The sequence below is a fragment of the Eptesicus fuscus genome, chromosome 20 (genome assembly GCF_027574615.1).
Source record: "Eptesicus fuscus isolate TK198812 chromosome 20, DD_ASM_mEF_20220401, whole genome shotgun sequence".
Taxonomy (NCBI): Eukaryota; Metazoa; Chordata; class Mammalia; order Chiroptera; family Vespertilionidae; genus Eptesicus; species Eptesicus fuscus.
In genome coordinates, this window is record NC_072492.1 from 32,925,636 (window position 1) to 32,941,847 (window position 16,212).

The 16,212-nt window shown below is 48.9% G+C and overlaps 1 protein-coding gene across 9 annotated transcripts in view; it reads right to left on the reverse strand.

Moving 5' to 3' along the window:
* Window positions 1–2,439: 2,439 nt before the first annotated feature.
* The window catches only part of PECAM1 (platelet and endothelial cell adhesion molecule 1), a 58,608-nt gene continuing 44,835 nt past the window's right edge, over window positions 2,440–16,212 (reverse strand). For 4 of the 9 annotated variants that reach the window (XM_054708792.1, XM_028157376.2, XM_028157373.2 and 1 more), the window contains 2 exons: window positions 8,324–8,346; window positions 3,468–3,504 (listed from right to left, as the gene is read on the reverse strand). Coding sequence is in view for 4 of the 9 variants with exons in the window: in XM_028157375.2 (XP_028013176.1) it covers window positions 3,475–3,504; window positions 8,324–8,346 (53 nt within the window). In the remaining 5 variants the exon portion in view is untranslated. Of the gene's footprint in view, window positions 3,505–8,323; window positions 8,347–16,212 lie in introns of all 9 variants that reach the window. The other 5 variants (XM_028157380.2, XM_028157377.2, XM_028157374.2 and 2 more) reach the window with 2 other exon arrangements.

The window sequence follows — 16,212 nt, forward strand, 5'->3', positions numbered from 1 at the left end:
GACTGATGGAATACGAGAGCTGGAAGGGACCCAGGGCTGATAGGCTGTCTCTCCGCTGTGCCTGGAGGCCACCATCCCCTCCCTTGCCCCAGGGCCTTAGCACCGTCCCCCTTTGTCAGCCTTGCTCCTCACCACACCTTTTCCACCTGGTGCTCTACCTACCCCCAGGTCTTGGGTTGGACTCAACTTCCTCTTAGACACTTAGGAGCCCTGTGACCCCCTTTCCTTTGAATTTCTCCATCACAGCATTTGTCCCACTGTTGCAATTGGCTCTCAGCTAATCTGCATCTACTGTGTGGTTTGTCCCAGGAGAGAAGGCGCCCCCTGATTTTTATAAATCTTCTTCCCAACAATGTGGAGAAAACCGAGCATGATGGATTGGGCAAAATGATTCCCCGGTACTTACTGTGACCAACGCCATCTCACGAAGCAAGCTGACCACCAGTTCACCCCTATCACCTGAAGGGAATCTTCCTGCATAAACAAGTGGGCCCATTAAGTTGTTTGCTGCTTTGGATTTTAGTGTTTAACGAGCACAAGCTGAGCCATGAGGCTACAAGCCACCTGTGTTAGCTCGGACCACTTGGCTGTAGACAACAAGCCCCATCCCTTGTTGGGGGTGGAGATGAACTGTCTAGCTGCTGCCCAAGGCTTCTGTCTCTAAGTTCTCTTAATAAAACTCGATGTACTCCCAGGGTTGTCAGCCTCTTTCTTCCGTCTCCAGGCCCCGGGAGATTTTCCCAACAAAGTTTCTTGAGTAAATAAATGAATAACTAACTGGCCGGTTTAATGCAGGGTTTCTCAACCTTGGCACTACTGGCGTGTTGCACTCGGTAATTTTTGCCGCCGGGGACTGTCCTGTGCAGTGCAGCATCCCTGGCTTTCCTACCCACCAGATGCCAACAGCACCCCATTCAGGTGTGACAACTGAAAATCTCTCTGGACAAAGGGAGGCAAAGTCACCGAGGTAGAAAAATCAGTTCCAATGAATGCATGTTGTTGACCTCGGAGTCCAGTTGCCCATCTCGAGTCTCTGTCCGGGAGTGAGAGTTCAGTTAATCAGTTAACACCGATGGGGCGCTCGGTATAGGCTCATGAAATGGGTGGCTGAGCTCTTACCGCTCCTCGGAGAGGGGAGCAAATTCCACTATGCTTTTGCTATGGAGCGTTTCAAGCCTTTTAATGACTTGTTACAACGTGAGTACACAAGGGGGCGCTCCAACTAACACGTTCAACCCCGGAGAAAGAAGGCCTTTCAAGGAGCTGGTGACTGGACACTCTTGTTCAGTGATGAGCTTGGACTAAGATGCTTTGTTATGCCGTCCGGGTGGGACAGCGAACCAGGGTCCTGGATTTAGAGAAATCCTTAGTCATTAAACCTACGATGAAAGATCCCTGCCTGTGTGGTTTCCTTGGAGACACAGTGAGGGTAAATAATTAAAAACCCACTTATGCTCCATAAATAAGTCATAAGCAGCAAGAAGAGAGTCTTCCCAGCTTCCACAGCAATGGCCCTGCTCTGGTAGCAGCAACGGACTGATGAATGGTCCGGGGGCTCTGGCCAGGTTGTTAGAAATCATCTAATCCGGGGGCTCTGGCCAGGTTGTTAGAAATCATCTAATCCTTTGCTTCCGACCGGAGTCCATGGCCCTGAAAACTGGGAAGCTGTATAACATTTTTGGGACACAACTTTGTGTGTGGTACAACTTTGTGCCTCTATAGCTTCCATTGTATTTTCAAAGGAGTCAAAACCCTGTCAATGTTACGAACCATTCGTTTAATCTCATTTTAGAGATAAAGAATCTGAAGTTCTGAAGTTCAAGTTTCTGCAGCTGGAATCTAGCAGAGCCAGGACACACTCATATCTCCCTCTGCCTTCAGGCCCAGTCGGGTGGTGCTCTGACGGAAACCCGGCCTATGGGGTGGCAAGGTCTGAGGCCACTGAGGAACATGGATCCCAAGGCTTAGAGAGGTGGGAGGGTACTTAACCGGTAGAGTTGCCAGATAAAATATTGGATCCTAGTTAAATGCAAATTTCAGGTCAATGAATACTTTTATAGTATAAACATGTAGCAAACAGTACATGGGACATATTTATACTCAAATATTCATTTATTTGAAATTCAAATTTAACCAGGCATCCTGGGTTTGGGGAGGTTTTGCTGGTTTTTGTTCAATCTGTCAACGCTCTCTGCCAGGACAGCCTCGGAGCCTTCAGTTGGGCAGCAAACACCGAAGCCCCAGCCAATGGATATCAATGACTCGGTGTTTGAGACTGGCTACCCCCAGCCCTGACTTCACTGGAGGCACAGAGGCCCTTGGCCTCTGCTGATGGGACCTGCTTGGTTCTCTCTGTGACATCAGCAGGCCTGCAAGTCCTTGAGCACTACAGATATCCTATATGCATACGGCCTCTCAGAAGATGACATTTCACAGGTCTTTGAAGAATAAAGATCAAATTTATTGAATACAACACCCGCCAGAGTGCCTGCAGCTGTGTCACCGAGGCAGCTGGAGGGAGCGGTCTCGGTTTGGTGTGCTCGCTAGTGAAATTCCACTGGAGAGGGCTGCAGCCTCTCACTCGCCCACTCAAGACACCATCGGAAACATCGTAAGACCTCAGGAGACCATTTCTTTAGCAAGGAATAAATAAAAAAAAATTAGTAAGAAAAATATGCATTTCATTCTTCTATTAAAAATAATATTTGCTGTAGGCAACCATCTTCCTGTTGCTCCGCCTTCAGCGTGGGAGAGGAAAAGAAATATAGAAAAACAGCTTAAGAACATCTGTGCTGTCCAGCTTCGTTTTCTGTCTTGTGCATTGCCTGGGATGAACCTTGTCTTCAAGTTGACATATCAATGGGGCTGCTTCCAAGCAGCGTTGTTTTCCCATTTGTGTCGGGCAAGGTTGCAGAGGGGACAGGCTGCAGCTGTCTGGTCAGTGCTATGCACTTCCAAGGAGCAAGGACTACCCAGAACTACAGGCCTTCGAAGGACCAAAGACAAAGAGAAAAAAAACTAGCCCCTAAGCCAGGCCATTTGCTAGAAGTGATCCACTACAAAAATAAAAATAAAAAATAAATCAAACCCAAAAAACAAACCAAGTTTCTGTGTATGAAGGTACTTGGAAAAGTTCTTTATCTCTGTACAAGACAAAATATTCAAGTTTCAAAATATTCCAATGGCCTGCTGACTCTGAACCTCCTTCTGCTGCTCGCCACTCCCCAGGATGCTCCGGCTTAGGGGGAGGTGGGCCGTGTGGGAAATTAGCCCAGCCCCTCTGTATCTCTTCACACCCAACATCAATGCAGCAAGATGGCTTTAAGGACTGGTGGCTTGGCCTGAGGAATGGCTATGTTCAGTGGGAGCAGGGCAGGTTCAGAAATAAGTGCACAGAGCTCTTGGAATCGGGAATCGTCTGCTCTTCTTCGAATGTGGATGTCCTCCCGGGGATGAGTGTCGGCTCTCGCAGTCCTAAGTGCCATCAAGGGAGCCTTCCGTTCTCTGTAGTGACAAGACACAAGACGAGGTATGGTCACACCCTTCAGGACTGAAGACTGGCATGCCGAAATGCAGACAGCGCTTCTCAAAAGAACTCCAAAGCAAGGCTGTCATCCACTGGCACCGCCCACACACATTTCCCCCTGGCTCCATGCCTGCCCTGCAGGGCCTGCAGCCTCTACTGCCCATGTACATGTTGCACAGCAGACTACCAACCAACTCCCTCAAGCACCCACTGTGCACCCAGCACTACGTCCCATGGGTGCTACACTTACCCACAGAGGAAGACTAGTGAAGTCAAGAGAGACCTGTCTTCTTGCCCCGGCCGGCCCTGCCTCTAATATAATATGGGCCTTCTAGGTCTGTATTTTAATTTAAACAATGAAGGACTGAACTCTGATGATCAAACTTAAATCTTTTCAAATTATATGATTCTGCCTTAAAAAGGAGTGAAATTCTGATAGATTTCAACATGGATCCACCTTGAAAATGCTACGCTAAGTGAACTAAGCCAGACACAAAATAAACAAATGTATGATTCCACCTATATGAGGTCCCCAGAATATTCAAATTTAGAGAGACAGAGTAGAACAGTGGGTGCCAGGGGCTGGGGGACAAGGGGGTGAGTGTTGTTAAAAGGGGTACAGAGTTTTGGTTTGGGATGATGAAAAAGTTCTGTGGGTGGATGGTGGTGATGATTGCACAACAACGTGAATGTACTTAACGTCACTAAACTGTACACTTAATGGTGAACAAAAACAGATCCAGAGACAGAGAAGCACCGATCAGATGCTCAAACCTCAGAGGGAATGTAGGGAGGGTGGGGGTAAGGGGTAGAGGTCAACCAAAGGACTTGTATGCATGCATATAAGCATAACCAATGGACACAGACACCAGGGGGGTGAGGGCATGAACGGCAATGGGGGGATAAGGACACATATGTAATACCTTAATCAATAATAATAATAATAATAATAATAACAACAACAATAATCTACTCTAAAAAAAATGGTTAAGATAGGCCAGGAAGCTCAGTTGGTTAGTGCGTTGTCCCAATACGCCAAGGTTGCAGGCTCGATCCCTGGTCAAGATTGGTCTTTGAAGAATAAAGATCAAATTTATTGAATACAACACCCGCCAGAGTGCCTGCAGAATCAACTAATGAATGCATAAGTAAGTGGAACAACAAATCAATGTTTCTCTCTCTCTCTCCATTTTCTCTCTCTCGTTCTAAAATCAATCAATCAATAAAAATATTTAATGGTTAAAATGGTAAACTTTATGTTTTGTATAACAACAAAAAAAGGGATTCTATATGCCTCCTTGTAGTGTTCTCTAACTGCTTCATATGGTGTTTAGTCACCTGCCCACCCATCAGTGACTAGACCCACATCTTACCCAGGCAGTTCTCTATGCTGAGGATGCAATAACCTGATAGGCTCCCCCGACCCCCACCCCCAGTTTTATATCCTGGAATTCTTGACAAACAACACAGCTGTGAACTGGAAGGTGGAAGAGGTCCTAACAAACGGTAGGAGTTCAGAGGTGGAGCAGGATGAAGGTCTGAGGGGCTTCAGCTGGAAGCCCAAGGCTCCGCCTTCTCCTCTGCCAGGAGAGACCCTGTGGGCAGGCCAAGAGAACTGTGCCTTCTCTTCTGCCAGGAGAGACCCTGCGGGCAGGCCAAGCGAGCTGTGGCTTCTCCTCTGCCAGGAGAGACCCTGCGGGCAGGCCAAGCGAGCTGTGGCTTCTCCTCTGCCAGGAGAGACCCTGCGGGCAGGCCAAGAGAACTGTGCCTTCTCCTCTGCCAGGAGAGACCCTGCGGGCAGGCCAAGAGAACTGTGCCTTCTCCTCTGCCAGGAGAGACCCTGCGGGCAGGCCAAGAGAGCTGTGCTGGCTCTAGGGGGCTGGAGGCCCGCCAGCCTTGGCAGCTACCCCCGCCCCATTTCCTCCACCACCGGAGGGTGACCCTGGTGTCCAGCCTTTTTGCAGGGCCCAGACCAAGTCCCTCCCCAGTCACCTCTGCTCCCTTCTCCGAGGGAAGCCAGCACTTAGGGAGCTGCTGTCGGACCAGCCCCACAGACAGGAAGGGCTGGGCCACAGTCAGCTGGGCCTCGGGATTTTGAAGTAAAGGTGAACACGCTCACATCTAAGGCCTGTGCTTAAATCAGAGGCCAGCCGCCAGCCACGCACGGACAGAGACGAAATCGCCCTGCTTTCTGGCCAAAGGTCATGTTGCTTCTAACACCCCGAGGGGACCTCTACTTCCTGCTTCTAGACTGTGCCCCTTATGAGCATTTCCAATAAACCAGGTCTGTGCTAGGTGCTCATTTAATTCTTGCAACAACCGGGGGAAGGAGCTTTAAAACTTACAACTTACAGATGAGGAAACCGAGGCCCTGAGAAATCAGCCCAAGTGACATGGCTGATAAGTGGCTAACAAGGAAAAAAGTCCAGTCTTCATGGGGGTCTCTGATCCTAAGTCTAAGCCTGGCTTTGGTTGAATCCTGTGACGTGGGTAAGCAAGTGCCTTGTCCCCTCTGTGATGGGGGCATCTCAAGGCCAGGTGAAGTGCCCACATCCACACCCAAACCTCCACAGCGTTTGATGAAAAGAACTTCAGAATAGATCATAAACTAGCTTTTAAATAATAGTTGGCATAGTACTTTGCACATGTTTCTCATTTAACCCTGAAGAAACTCCTAATAGGTAATTATTGTTTTTGTTGTTGTCATCTCCATTTTACAGATCAGGAAGCTTGAGGAAGACAGGATCACCCAAAAGATGTCTGGAGAACTGGATCTCACACTCCAGTCTCCTGATCCCAACTCCTGAGCAATGCCCACTGCAGCCTCGCTGCCCGCTGGCTCCCAGCAGGGAGGAAGTGAGTTGTAAATAGGAGTTGCCTTTCTCCAGTAAGAAGGCAAGGTTCTTTCCAAGATCCCGAGACCCACGCAGGCCCAGATTCCCCCCTTTCGCTTAAGGACTGGGTGTTCTCTTCCACGTTATCTGTCTGCCTCCCTCCGCCACAAATACAATTTATAAACAAGGCAAAAATGGCAGAGGAAAATGAAGTCAGAGTGTGCCATTGAAGCAAGTCAAACAATACTAAATTGGTATTTGGCTGAGTGGCTATCTCATTGTTAAGATATTTCCTCCAATATGTTTTCAGAAGCACTGGCCATTAAACAACTGGGAATGATTGCCAGGTTTGATTTCAGGAAGGAAATCCCCTCCCATTTCCCTGCTGGGCAATTCAATTAATTTTCTCCTACCCCTCACCCACCAGCTGATTATTAGAGCAACTATACCTGCTTCTTTTATAAACAAAATGCTTTCACTTAAAGATTCAAAATTCCTTCCAAGGGCTGGGAACCCCTGCTCTCCCACCAAAAGACTTGAGTATTTTTGGGTGGGCTCTCGGGAGCATCCTAGGAGCAGATTTCTGGGCTCACAGGCCAGCTTCTGGGGAGAGGGAACGTTCTGTCTGTCCTGGACCTCCGAGCCTCTGTCCAGAGAGACCATTTGGATTGAAGGTAAAGTAAATAAGTCGGTCCTGCAGGCCCAGCAGACCTGCCTTGGGTGGACACAGCCATGTTTACTGCAGCGTCTCCTTATCTGGCTCCCACGCTGCCCATGGAACAACGGTCTCACCTTCCACTCTTCCGAGGCCATGATGGCTGGGACAGTGACATCACTTCTTGGAGGGAGTCTTGTGTCATGGGCTGGCTTGGGGAGGAGGGAGCCTGGACACTTACATTCCAGTCCTGGCTCTGTATGAACTAGCTGGGTAACCCTGGGCAAGCTGTTTTGCCAATTTAGGTCTCGGTTTTTCTCACCTACCAATTGGGCTCCCTGCCCTTCTGATGTAATAGACTCTGATTTCAGCCTGGCTGGCTGGCTCACTAGTTGAGTGTCGACCTATGAACCAGGAGGTCATGGTCAGAGCACGTGCCCGGGTGGTGGGTTCAATCCCCGGTGGGGGTCGTGCAGGAGGCAGCCGATCAATGATTTCCTCTCATCATTGATGTTTCTATCTCTCTCTGTCCCTCTCCCTTCCTCGCTGAAATCAATAAAATATATATTTTTAAGTCTCTGATTTCAGAAGTCTGGGTGGGTTTAGGTTAGAAAAAGACTTTCATCCATTCCTTTTGTCTTTAAATTGATAGCTTTCCTCCACAATAAGGATGTCAGCGCTTCCTGTCTGTCAAAGGCACAATGACTTCTCTGTTTTATAAGAAGGAAGACTCAGGCAAAGAAAGGAAGCCAGGGTGCCCATGGGAAGGGCTATCAGCTGTCTTGCTGCAAGTTCTTCCCAGACCTTAAAGAAACAGTTTAGTGGAGCAAATTCTTTATCTCTGATGATGCAAGCTGCCCTTTACTGCTGCACTGCTGCGTGGCTCATAAAAAGGCTGGGAGTAGGAAGACAGGGGAAGATGGGTCTTTGCAACATTTGAACTTGGACTTCTGCAAGCCTTCTTCCCAAGCCTGGACCCTGGACGAGCAGGAAATATGAACTTGGCTTGTTTGGAGCTAAGTGCTTTAGATTCCCAGTTCTCTGGGAGGGGATTTCCAAGGTCTCCCTTCATATGTGGGCTGAGATGTAATGATGGAAACAGTGAGAGAGAATATTTGACATCACAACTGGCGCAGCAAAGCTGGCTGGTCTAATGACCCAATCTCCATGGGCCCAGGGCTCCTGGTCTGAAACAGACGAGGCCAGTACATGGGTATAATCAGTGGGAATGCAGAATCTGGGTGAGTCTGGAAATATTTCACTGTTCAATGGACTATTTTTAAAAATGTATATAAAATGTGTACTTACAGAATATCTGTTTTCCATGAAATCTGTAAAACAAAGGGTAACAGGGAAGTGAGCAATGCAAAGAGAGCGTGTTTGGGTCCTCCCACCCCAGCATCTCAGGGGCTGATCCCAGAAGGGAAAGGGGGAGATGATGCAGAAGATGCCAGACCCACAAGCTTACTGGGTTCCCAGGTTTATGGCTCTTTTGCGCAGACAGCTTCCCCTGGGCCCTGTGGCTCCATGTGACAAGCATATAACGCCCCTGCCAGCTTATTTGACATTTAAATGACATATATATGTTAGTATTGACTTCAGAGAGAGGGAGTGAGAAAAACATTAATTGGCTGCCTCCTGCATGCCCCTTACTGGGGCTTGAGCCTGCAACTCATGCATGTGCCCTGATTGGGAATCAAACCAGCAACGCCTCGGTGCATGGGACAACACTCAACCTCAACAACTGAGCCACACTGGCCAGGGCTCACTTGACATTTTAAACAGTTTTTAAAAACATTAGTCCCACCAATTATTTTAGGAACAAAACTGAAAACCATAGAAAAGTAACAGATAAAAAGTATCCCCAGTTCTACTCTTCAAACCCTGTTGACACTTTTCATCTTTTCTGCTACCAGTAGGCTTCTTTTGGAGTTATAATAACACAGTGCCTGCCATTTTATAGCCTTTTTCACATAACATGATTTTGTAAACATTTTCTGGTACCTTCTTAAGCATTTTTGTTAGCAGCTGCATAATAATCATTTGATGGATGTTTATTTACTTATCCAGTTCCTTACTTTAATAATTTAGGTTCTTTCCAAGTTTTTGCTATTTTAAATAATGCTGCCATTATTTTCTTTGGGAATAAAGCTATTTTCATATGCCTCATTAGCCTGTCCATCCCCGGGAGTGGAATCCACGGAGCAGAAAGTATAAACATCGCTGACACTCTTGGCAGGTGTGGCCCAAGTGCTGGTCTGAAGGGCAGGACTGCCATATCCCTGACCCTGAAGAGACTCGATTCCACTGTCCAGAGACCACACTGTCCTCTTGCCAGAGTGCATGCTGGGACTAGCTGGCCCTGCCAGGCTTCAGTGATGAAAATGGCCCTGGCCAAATGTCAGGAAGAAGAGAGTAGGGGTAAGAAAAGCCCAATGAGACTGGCCAGTGTGCTCAGTGGTTGAGCATTGACCTATGAACCAGGAGGTCACGGTTCGATTCCCGGTCAGAGCACACACCCGGGGTTGCGGGCTCGATCCCCGGTGTGGGGCATGCAGGAGGCAGCTGATCAATGATTCTCATCATTGATATTTCTCTCTCCCTCACCTTTCCTCTCTCTGAAATCAATTTAAAAAATATATTAAAAGGAAAATCAATGAGAACAGGAGGCTGAATTGTCCCTGACTGCATTAGAGTTAGTTTTCACTACAAGGTAAGAAAGGGTATGATTTGCCCCACTAATAGCAGAGTTTCTGAATGGTCAGTGACCCACATGGTGGGGCTGATTCCTAGAGACTGTGGACATAGACGTAAAGACGGAGAAGCCACAGGGACCTCTTGTTACCTGAGGTAGGCCCCGAGAGGAGATGTAGATTCGAATTGGGGGTGGTTGCCATTCTTGATGGCTATGTGGTGAAGGTGGGAAGGCCATAACCCCTCCCCAAGTCCCCAGTCTTACTGGTGGGAGCTCTCCAAGGGGCCTAGGTTTCTACCAGCCACCCAAGCTCAAACCTGGTCCCTCTGGAGTCTGGGGCCATCTCAGGGCCCACCTGTACAACCCTTCTGTTTCTTTCTCTAATTTAGAAATATCCTGTTTCCACACGTCCACTTCCCCCTCGAGCCCTGTCTTATCACAGCTCCATTGTGTGTCCCCTCCAGAAGGAACAGGGCCAGAAGTGCCTAAGGGGCCCCTTCTGTCCCAGCCGGGAGGGACAGAGGCAGGCGGCAATGGCCAAATGGATGAATCAGCCCGACCGAGAAGCTGAGCCATTGTGTAAACTTCCACACATTGAGTGAGGCGGGCAGCACCCCACCCCCACCCCAAATCTGACCCGGGAGGACCCAAAGGACCCCATGCTTCCTGCTCCCCCAAAGCCCCAAAGGCTCTGGAATGAAAGGAACGAGGGGGAAAGCCTCAATCCGTGTTTCCTAAAGCAATCTGAACACAAAACACTAACATTTGAGTCTGCTGACATACACCAAGTTTCTGTACACAAGTTTCTGTCGTTTTCTTTGTGGTAATAGAGGAACCACAACAAAAATAGAATCTGGAGAGCAGTATTTTTTTCCCCACAGAGTACATTTTTACCCTCTCGAAGTCCAGGCCTGGGCTACTCTAGGCCTTGCAAGGGGAGGGGGAGGGGAGAGGACTGGCCCTCATGCTCCTCTCGCCCTCCCAGAGGAGACATGCACGGAGGCCCTCTGTTCTATTTTCTGAATGACCAGCTACTCCTGGTTTACTGGGTTTCTCCCCCTTAAGAAACATCTGTAAGTCTGAATCCCAGGCAAAGGGAAGCAGAAGGTGGAGGCTGAGTGAGCAGATAGATACTCAGGCGGGAAGGCGGGCTCTGTCTGACCCAAAAGGCTTAGGTTAGTGTCTGGAGCGGGACTGGGCATCTTTTCCCAGGGCCTGGAGTCGTCAGGTGGGATGTGCCCAAGACACCTCCCAAGGTGGGCACAGGGCACCTAGAGAGGAAAACCAGCTCTGCTGTTGGAAGATCGCGGGAGGTGAATGCCTCTAAGCCGGGGTTTCTTAACACTGGCACTCTGGGCATCCTGGTCTGGATAAGTCTTTGATTTGGGACTTGTCGTGTGCACTGGGAGGTGTCCAGCAGCATCCCTGGCCTCCACTCACTACATGCGGTAGCATCCCCCTCCCCCCAAGTTATGACAACCAAAAATGTCTCCAGACATGGCCAAATGTCGCCTACATTGAGAACCACTGCTGTAAGTGCTGGAAATCTCACTCAGGCTGGAGTTCTTTCACTGGGAAGAACTTGACCGTGTTGCTAATTGTAAGAAACCACTTTACCCTTCTGTTTCAAAATCCAGTGTAGACATGGGCTAATGGGTTTTGCTTTGGATGACCTGCGAGCCACTTTATAAAGTATTTTCAGAATTAGCTGGAGCCCAACAAAATGTGCCGAATCAGAGGTAAACTTTCCTGGCCAGAAATTACAGTTCACACAGTCGTGGCTCAGCCAGGCGGAGGGAGCTGCTGAGAGCCATGGACCGCCAGTTTACAGAGAGGCTCCCTACCCCGCCATCACTTCTCTAGGAGAACAAGGGGGAGGGAAAGAAAATTAAATCGTTCCTTGGCTTAGCCAGAACCAGACAGAGAAGGAGGAAGTCGATGACAGAGAAGTGGTGGGTGTGAGGTAGGGGTTGACTCCAGGTCACCCTGCAACCCAGAGCACCCGAGGTAGGAACAAGCCCCGGGAAGACACTGCCATCTAGCTCCAGAACTCAGGGGAGTAACCGATGATCCTGCGCGAAGTCCTTGGCCACGGGATGGGAGCAGATCGGGTCTGCTTACGGGTTAAGAGAGAAAGAGGCACCACACTGTAACCTCGGCTACTTTCTTTAACCGCTCACCTCTTCGCGGCACTACCTTACTGCTTCAGCCTAACCATAAGCCCTAACTAGAGCAGCTATTGCTGACTCAGATCTGCAAATAAGTGAAAAGGGAACAAGAACTTTGGGAAATCTCCAGTGCTAAGCTTGCAGATGTCGACCACGAGGCATTACCAGTATTTTCTCCATTTCCCTAAGAAACAGAAGATTACAGACACAGAAGCTCTCAATTTGGTTTCTTTCTGATGTAATTTTTCTAGTTCTGGGCACCCCTCTCCTTCCTTCCCTAACACGTAGCAACAAATCATCTTTTTTTTTTTCCTTTAATTTAATTCTTTATTGTTTAAAGTATTACATATGTCTCCTTTTTCCCCCCATTGACCTCCCCCAGTGGTTCCCACCCCCCTCACCACCTCCAGCACATGCCCTCACCCCCCTACTGTCTGTGTCCATGGGTTATACTTATATGAAAGCATACAAGTCCTTTGGTTGATCTCTCACCGCACCGCGCCCCCCCTTTCCCCCCGCCTTCCCTCTGAGGTTGGATGGTCTGTTCGATGCTTCTATCATCTTACAATTGGAAAGGGGAGAAGATCAAAGACCAAGAGGTTTCCTTGCCGTAGACTAAGAGTAATTGCTGGGACAAGATGTCAGATTAACTATATGTCAACATATGGTGGGCTCTGAGTGGACAGAATAGCAGACTTGCATGGCCATGGCCATGACTCAGTGGGAGACATGGAGTTGGAAGAGATGTCCCCCTCCTCCCCATTTCGTTTATTTTATTATTACCGTACTTTTTAATCATCACCCAAGGACTTGTTTATTTATTTTTAGAGAGAGAAAAAGGGAGAGGGAAGGAGGAAGGGAGGGAGGGAGAGGGGGGGAGAGAGAGAGAGAGAGAGAAAGAAAGAGAAAGAGAGAGATTAGTTGCCTACCATTCGTGCCCTGAGCGAGTATCAAACCCACAACCTGGATATGTGCCCTGACTGGAAATCAAACCTGCAAACTTTTTGGTGTATGGAAGGACGCTCCAACCAACTGAACCACCTGGCTGGGGTCCCCTCCTCCTAATTTTAAAGAACCCACCTGCCCACCACAGCCCTTCCTTATCCACCTTAGGGCCACATACACTCCCGAGGGACACTGAGGTGTTTACAGTAATTCTACATGGGTCAGGGGCATTTTGTTGAGAATTAATGAAGAAAACTACCACCGGGGTTTTCATATAACCTGCTAAGGGCAGAGCTGAGACCAAACCCCAGGTCTCCATCTCCTATGTAGCATGTTCTCCATCAGGTTCACAGTACAGAGAACCATCCAAGCAGGACTCCGGCCAATGTGAATGCAGCAGAAACCCAGTAACTGGCCCCCTGAGATCCCTAACTTAATTCAGACTTGAAGGGGAAACGCAGGCTTAAAGGCAAATTCCTATGTGGTCTTGGAGTCAAGGGTGGATAAAGGATTAGGACTGGCCCCAAGGGACCCAGGAAGTGACTCGGAGAAGTGACTGACAACCCCCTCCTCACCAACATGTTCAGGGGGATGGATGCTTCCAGACGGACTGCGGCATAGACCAATGACCATGACTGTCACTTCCAAATTCAGGGACACTGAGACTCTCTGAATGTCATCACTGAAAGGCAACTTAAGATCATGCTTTCAACCACCTCCTTTGACAGATGAAAAGGCAGAGCTTAGTCACATTCACAGAGACACAAAGTAGCCTGGTTGTTGTTGGGGCTGAGGAGAGAAGGGGGTGTTGTTTAGTGGGGATGAAGTTTCAATTTGGGAAGACGAAAAACTTGTGGAGATGGATGGTGGTGATGGTTGTCCAATATTGTGAATGGATTTAATGCCCCTGAAATGTACACTTAAAAGTGATTAAAATGGCAATTGTAAGGTATACTGTACCACAGTTAAAATAAATAAATAAGCCCAGCCGGTGTGGCTCAGTGGATTGAATATCAACCATGCACCAAGAGGCCACCAGTTCAATTCTGGTCAGGGCATGTGCCCAGGTGTCGGGTTCCATCCCCCGTAGGGGGCGTGCAGGAGGCAACCGATCAATGATGCTCCTCTCACATCGATGTTTCTATCTCTCCCTCTCTCTTTCCCTCTCTCTAAAAATCAATAAAAACATATTTCTAAGTAAATATATAAGTAAGTAAGTAAGTAAATAAATAAATAAAGCTGAGCTTACAGACTAAAGCCAAGGTCACAAAGACCTGTGCCTCCCACAGCCTATGAAAACACTTCTCAGTCAGGACACTTCTCAGCCAGGTCCTACCCAGATCCCTGCCCTGGGGCTACTCCTTGGAGGCAGGCCTGCCTGTTGCCCTGTCGCTTATCTAGAAGACCAGTTTGCTTTTGTATCACTCAGGGGAAAACGGGGTTTAAGAGCCAGAACTACGCCCTGTGAGCCAGTTCCCGAAATAGCCAGTCCTGAAGTGCTGCCCGTTGGAAGACGCTGGGGAACTGAGAAATTAAGGTGGGGGAGAATAAAAAATTAAGAAGGAAAGGTCAGATAAGACTCAGCTCTGCCCTCAGCCTGCTCACGGACCTATCCAGAGACCCATTCCCCCACCAGGGCCTTTGTTTTATTGTGGTTCACACACACACACACACACACACACACACACACACACACACACACACTCGGTTATCTCTGCTGTCCACCCTGAGCCATCCCTCCAGGATCAATGAGGGTAAGAAAGACCCTACCCCTTCACACAAGAAGCAGAGCAGAACTCAGAGTTGACACAATCAAGGGAACAGGGGTGGGGAACCTTTTTTCTGCCAAGGGCTATTTGGATATTTATAACATCATTCGCAGACCAAACAAAATTATCAACTTAAAAATTAGCCTGCTATATTTGGTCAAACAATTAATTAACTCACCCCTGATGCCTTGGCAGGGCCAGACCAAATGATTTCTCGAGCTGGACGTCCCCCACCCCTGATCTAGAAGACGGTTCTAAAAGTGTGGTCCCCAGACCAGCAGCAGCAGCAGCTGTGGGAATTGGTTGGAAATGCCAACTCTCAGCCCCACTCCACACCTACTGAGTGGGAAATGCAGGAGGTGGTGCCAAGCCACCTGTGTTTTAAACAAACCGGGAGACCCCTGTCCTACATCCGAGCCCATGCCCCTCATTTCACTGAGACCGAGGTCCAGAGAGGTTCCATGGCTCACTCAGAGTCACCCAGACCAGACCAGACCAGGCTGTGACCCTTAGCTCCTGAATTAGAGAGAGTGGAATCCTCTAATTAAGCTGGTGATAATGTGGAATCCAAAGAAACAAACAAAAAGGCGGGAAAATGTAGAAGCTCACAGTTAATCGGTGGCAACACAGAGAGGATGTGTGAAGGCTCTGCAGCCAGGCTCCCTGCCTTGAGTCCCTGCTCGGCCACTGCTGGCCTTGGTACCAGGACGAGTTACTTAACGCTGGGGCCCATTTCCTCATCTGTAGAGCAGGAGAAATAACAGAGCCTCCATCGGCCCTATGATGATTTTGATAATTAAGTGAGCATCTGACAGTAAGAGGAAGAGAAAGAAAAGAGGAATCAACCAAGGCCTCTTGATGCAGCAGCCAAGTGGAAAATGCTCAGAAACAGGAAGTGCCTTGGCTTCCAGGATGGGAACCAAGCCCAACGGACCCGTGGTGGCCCAGATGGGAGCTCCCTGGCCTGGGAGTCAGGAGACGGCTTTGGTCTCACCCTGGGCACTGGGGTTCCAGTTCCTCTTGTGTTTTCCAGCGAAAACAGACTGAATGCTCACGATAGGGCAGAGATAATACACTGACTGCATGCGTGGGGTGGGTAATTAGCACCATCTCCCCTGATCCTGGCTCATCCCCCTTTCTCATTGAATTCCATCTCCCTTTCACAGTGGAAGAAATTCAGCCTCAAAGATGTTAGGCATCTCGGTCAAAGGGTCAAAGTCACACAGCTGGTAAGAGGCAGGAGAGGTTGATGACTCCCAACAAAACAGGGCCCTTCACTGTCTTGAATCCCGCCCTACAGGGTTCCTGCGGTGCCTGCGGTCCATTCCATCCCAAGGCCAGAGGGGGCAGTCACATTCCAACAGCCTGGCACTGAGGACTCCAGCATCTAGAACCAGCCTGGGGACCCCGAGGGAACCCACTTGAGCAGCTGCCTCAAAGCAGATGCAGGAAACCAGAACACACCTCCCCCAGATACGCCGCTTTGGCACAACAGTTACTTTGAGCTGGAAGCAGAGAATCAGCGGATGCACAAAGAAGCCAACTGGGAGCTTCTCTTATCGGGAGTAAAAGCAGAAACTTCTGAGACCTAAGAACTGCCATAAATCCCGTCCCAGGAAG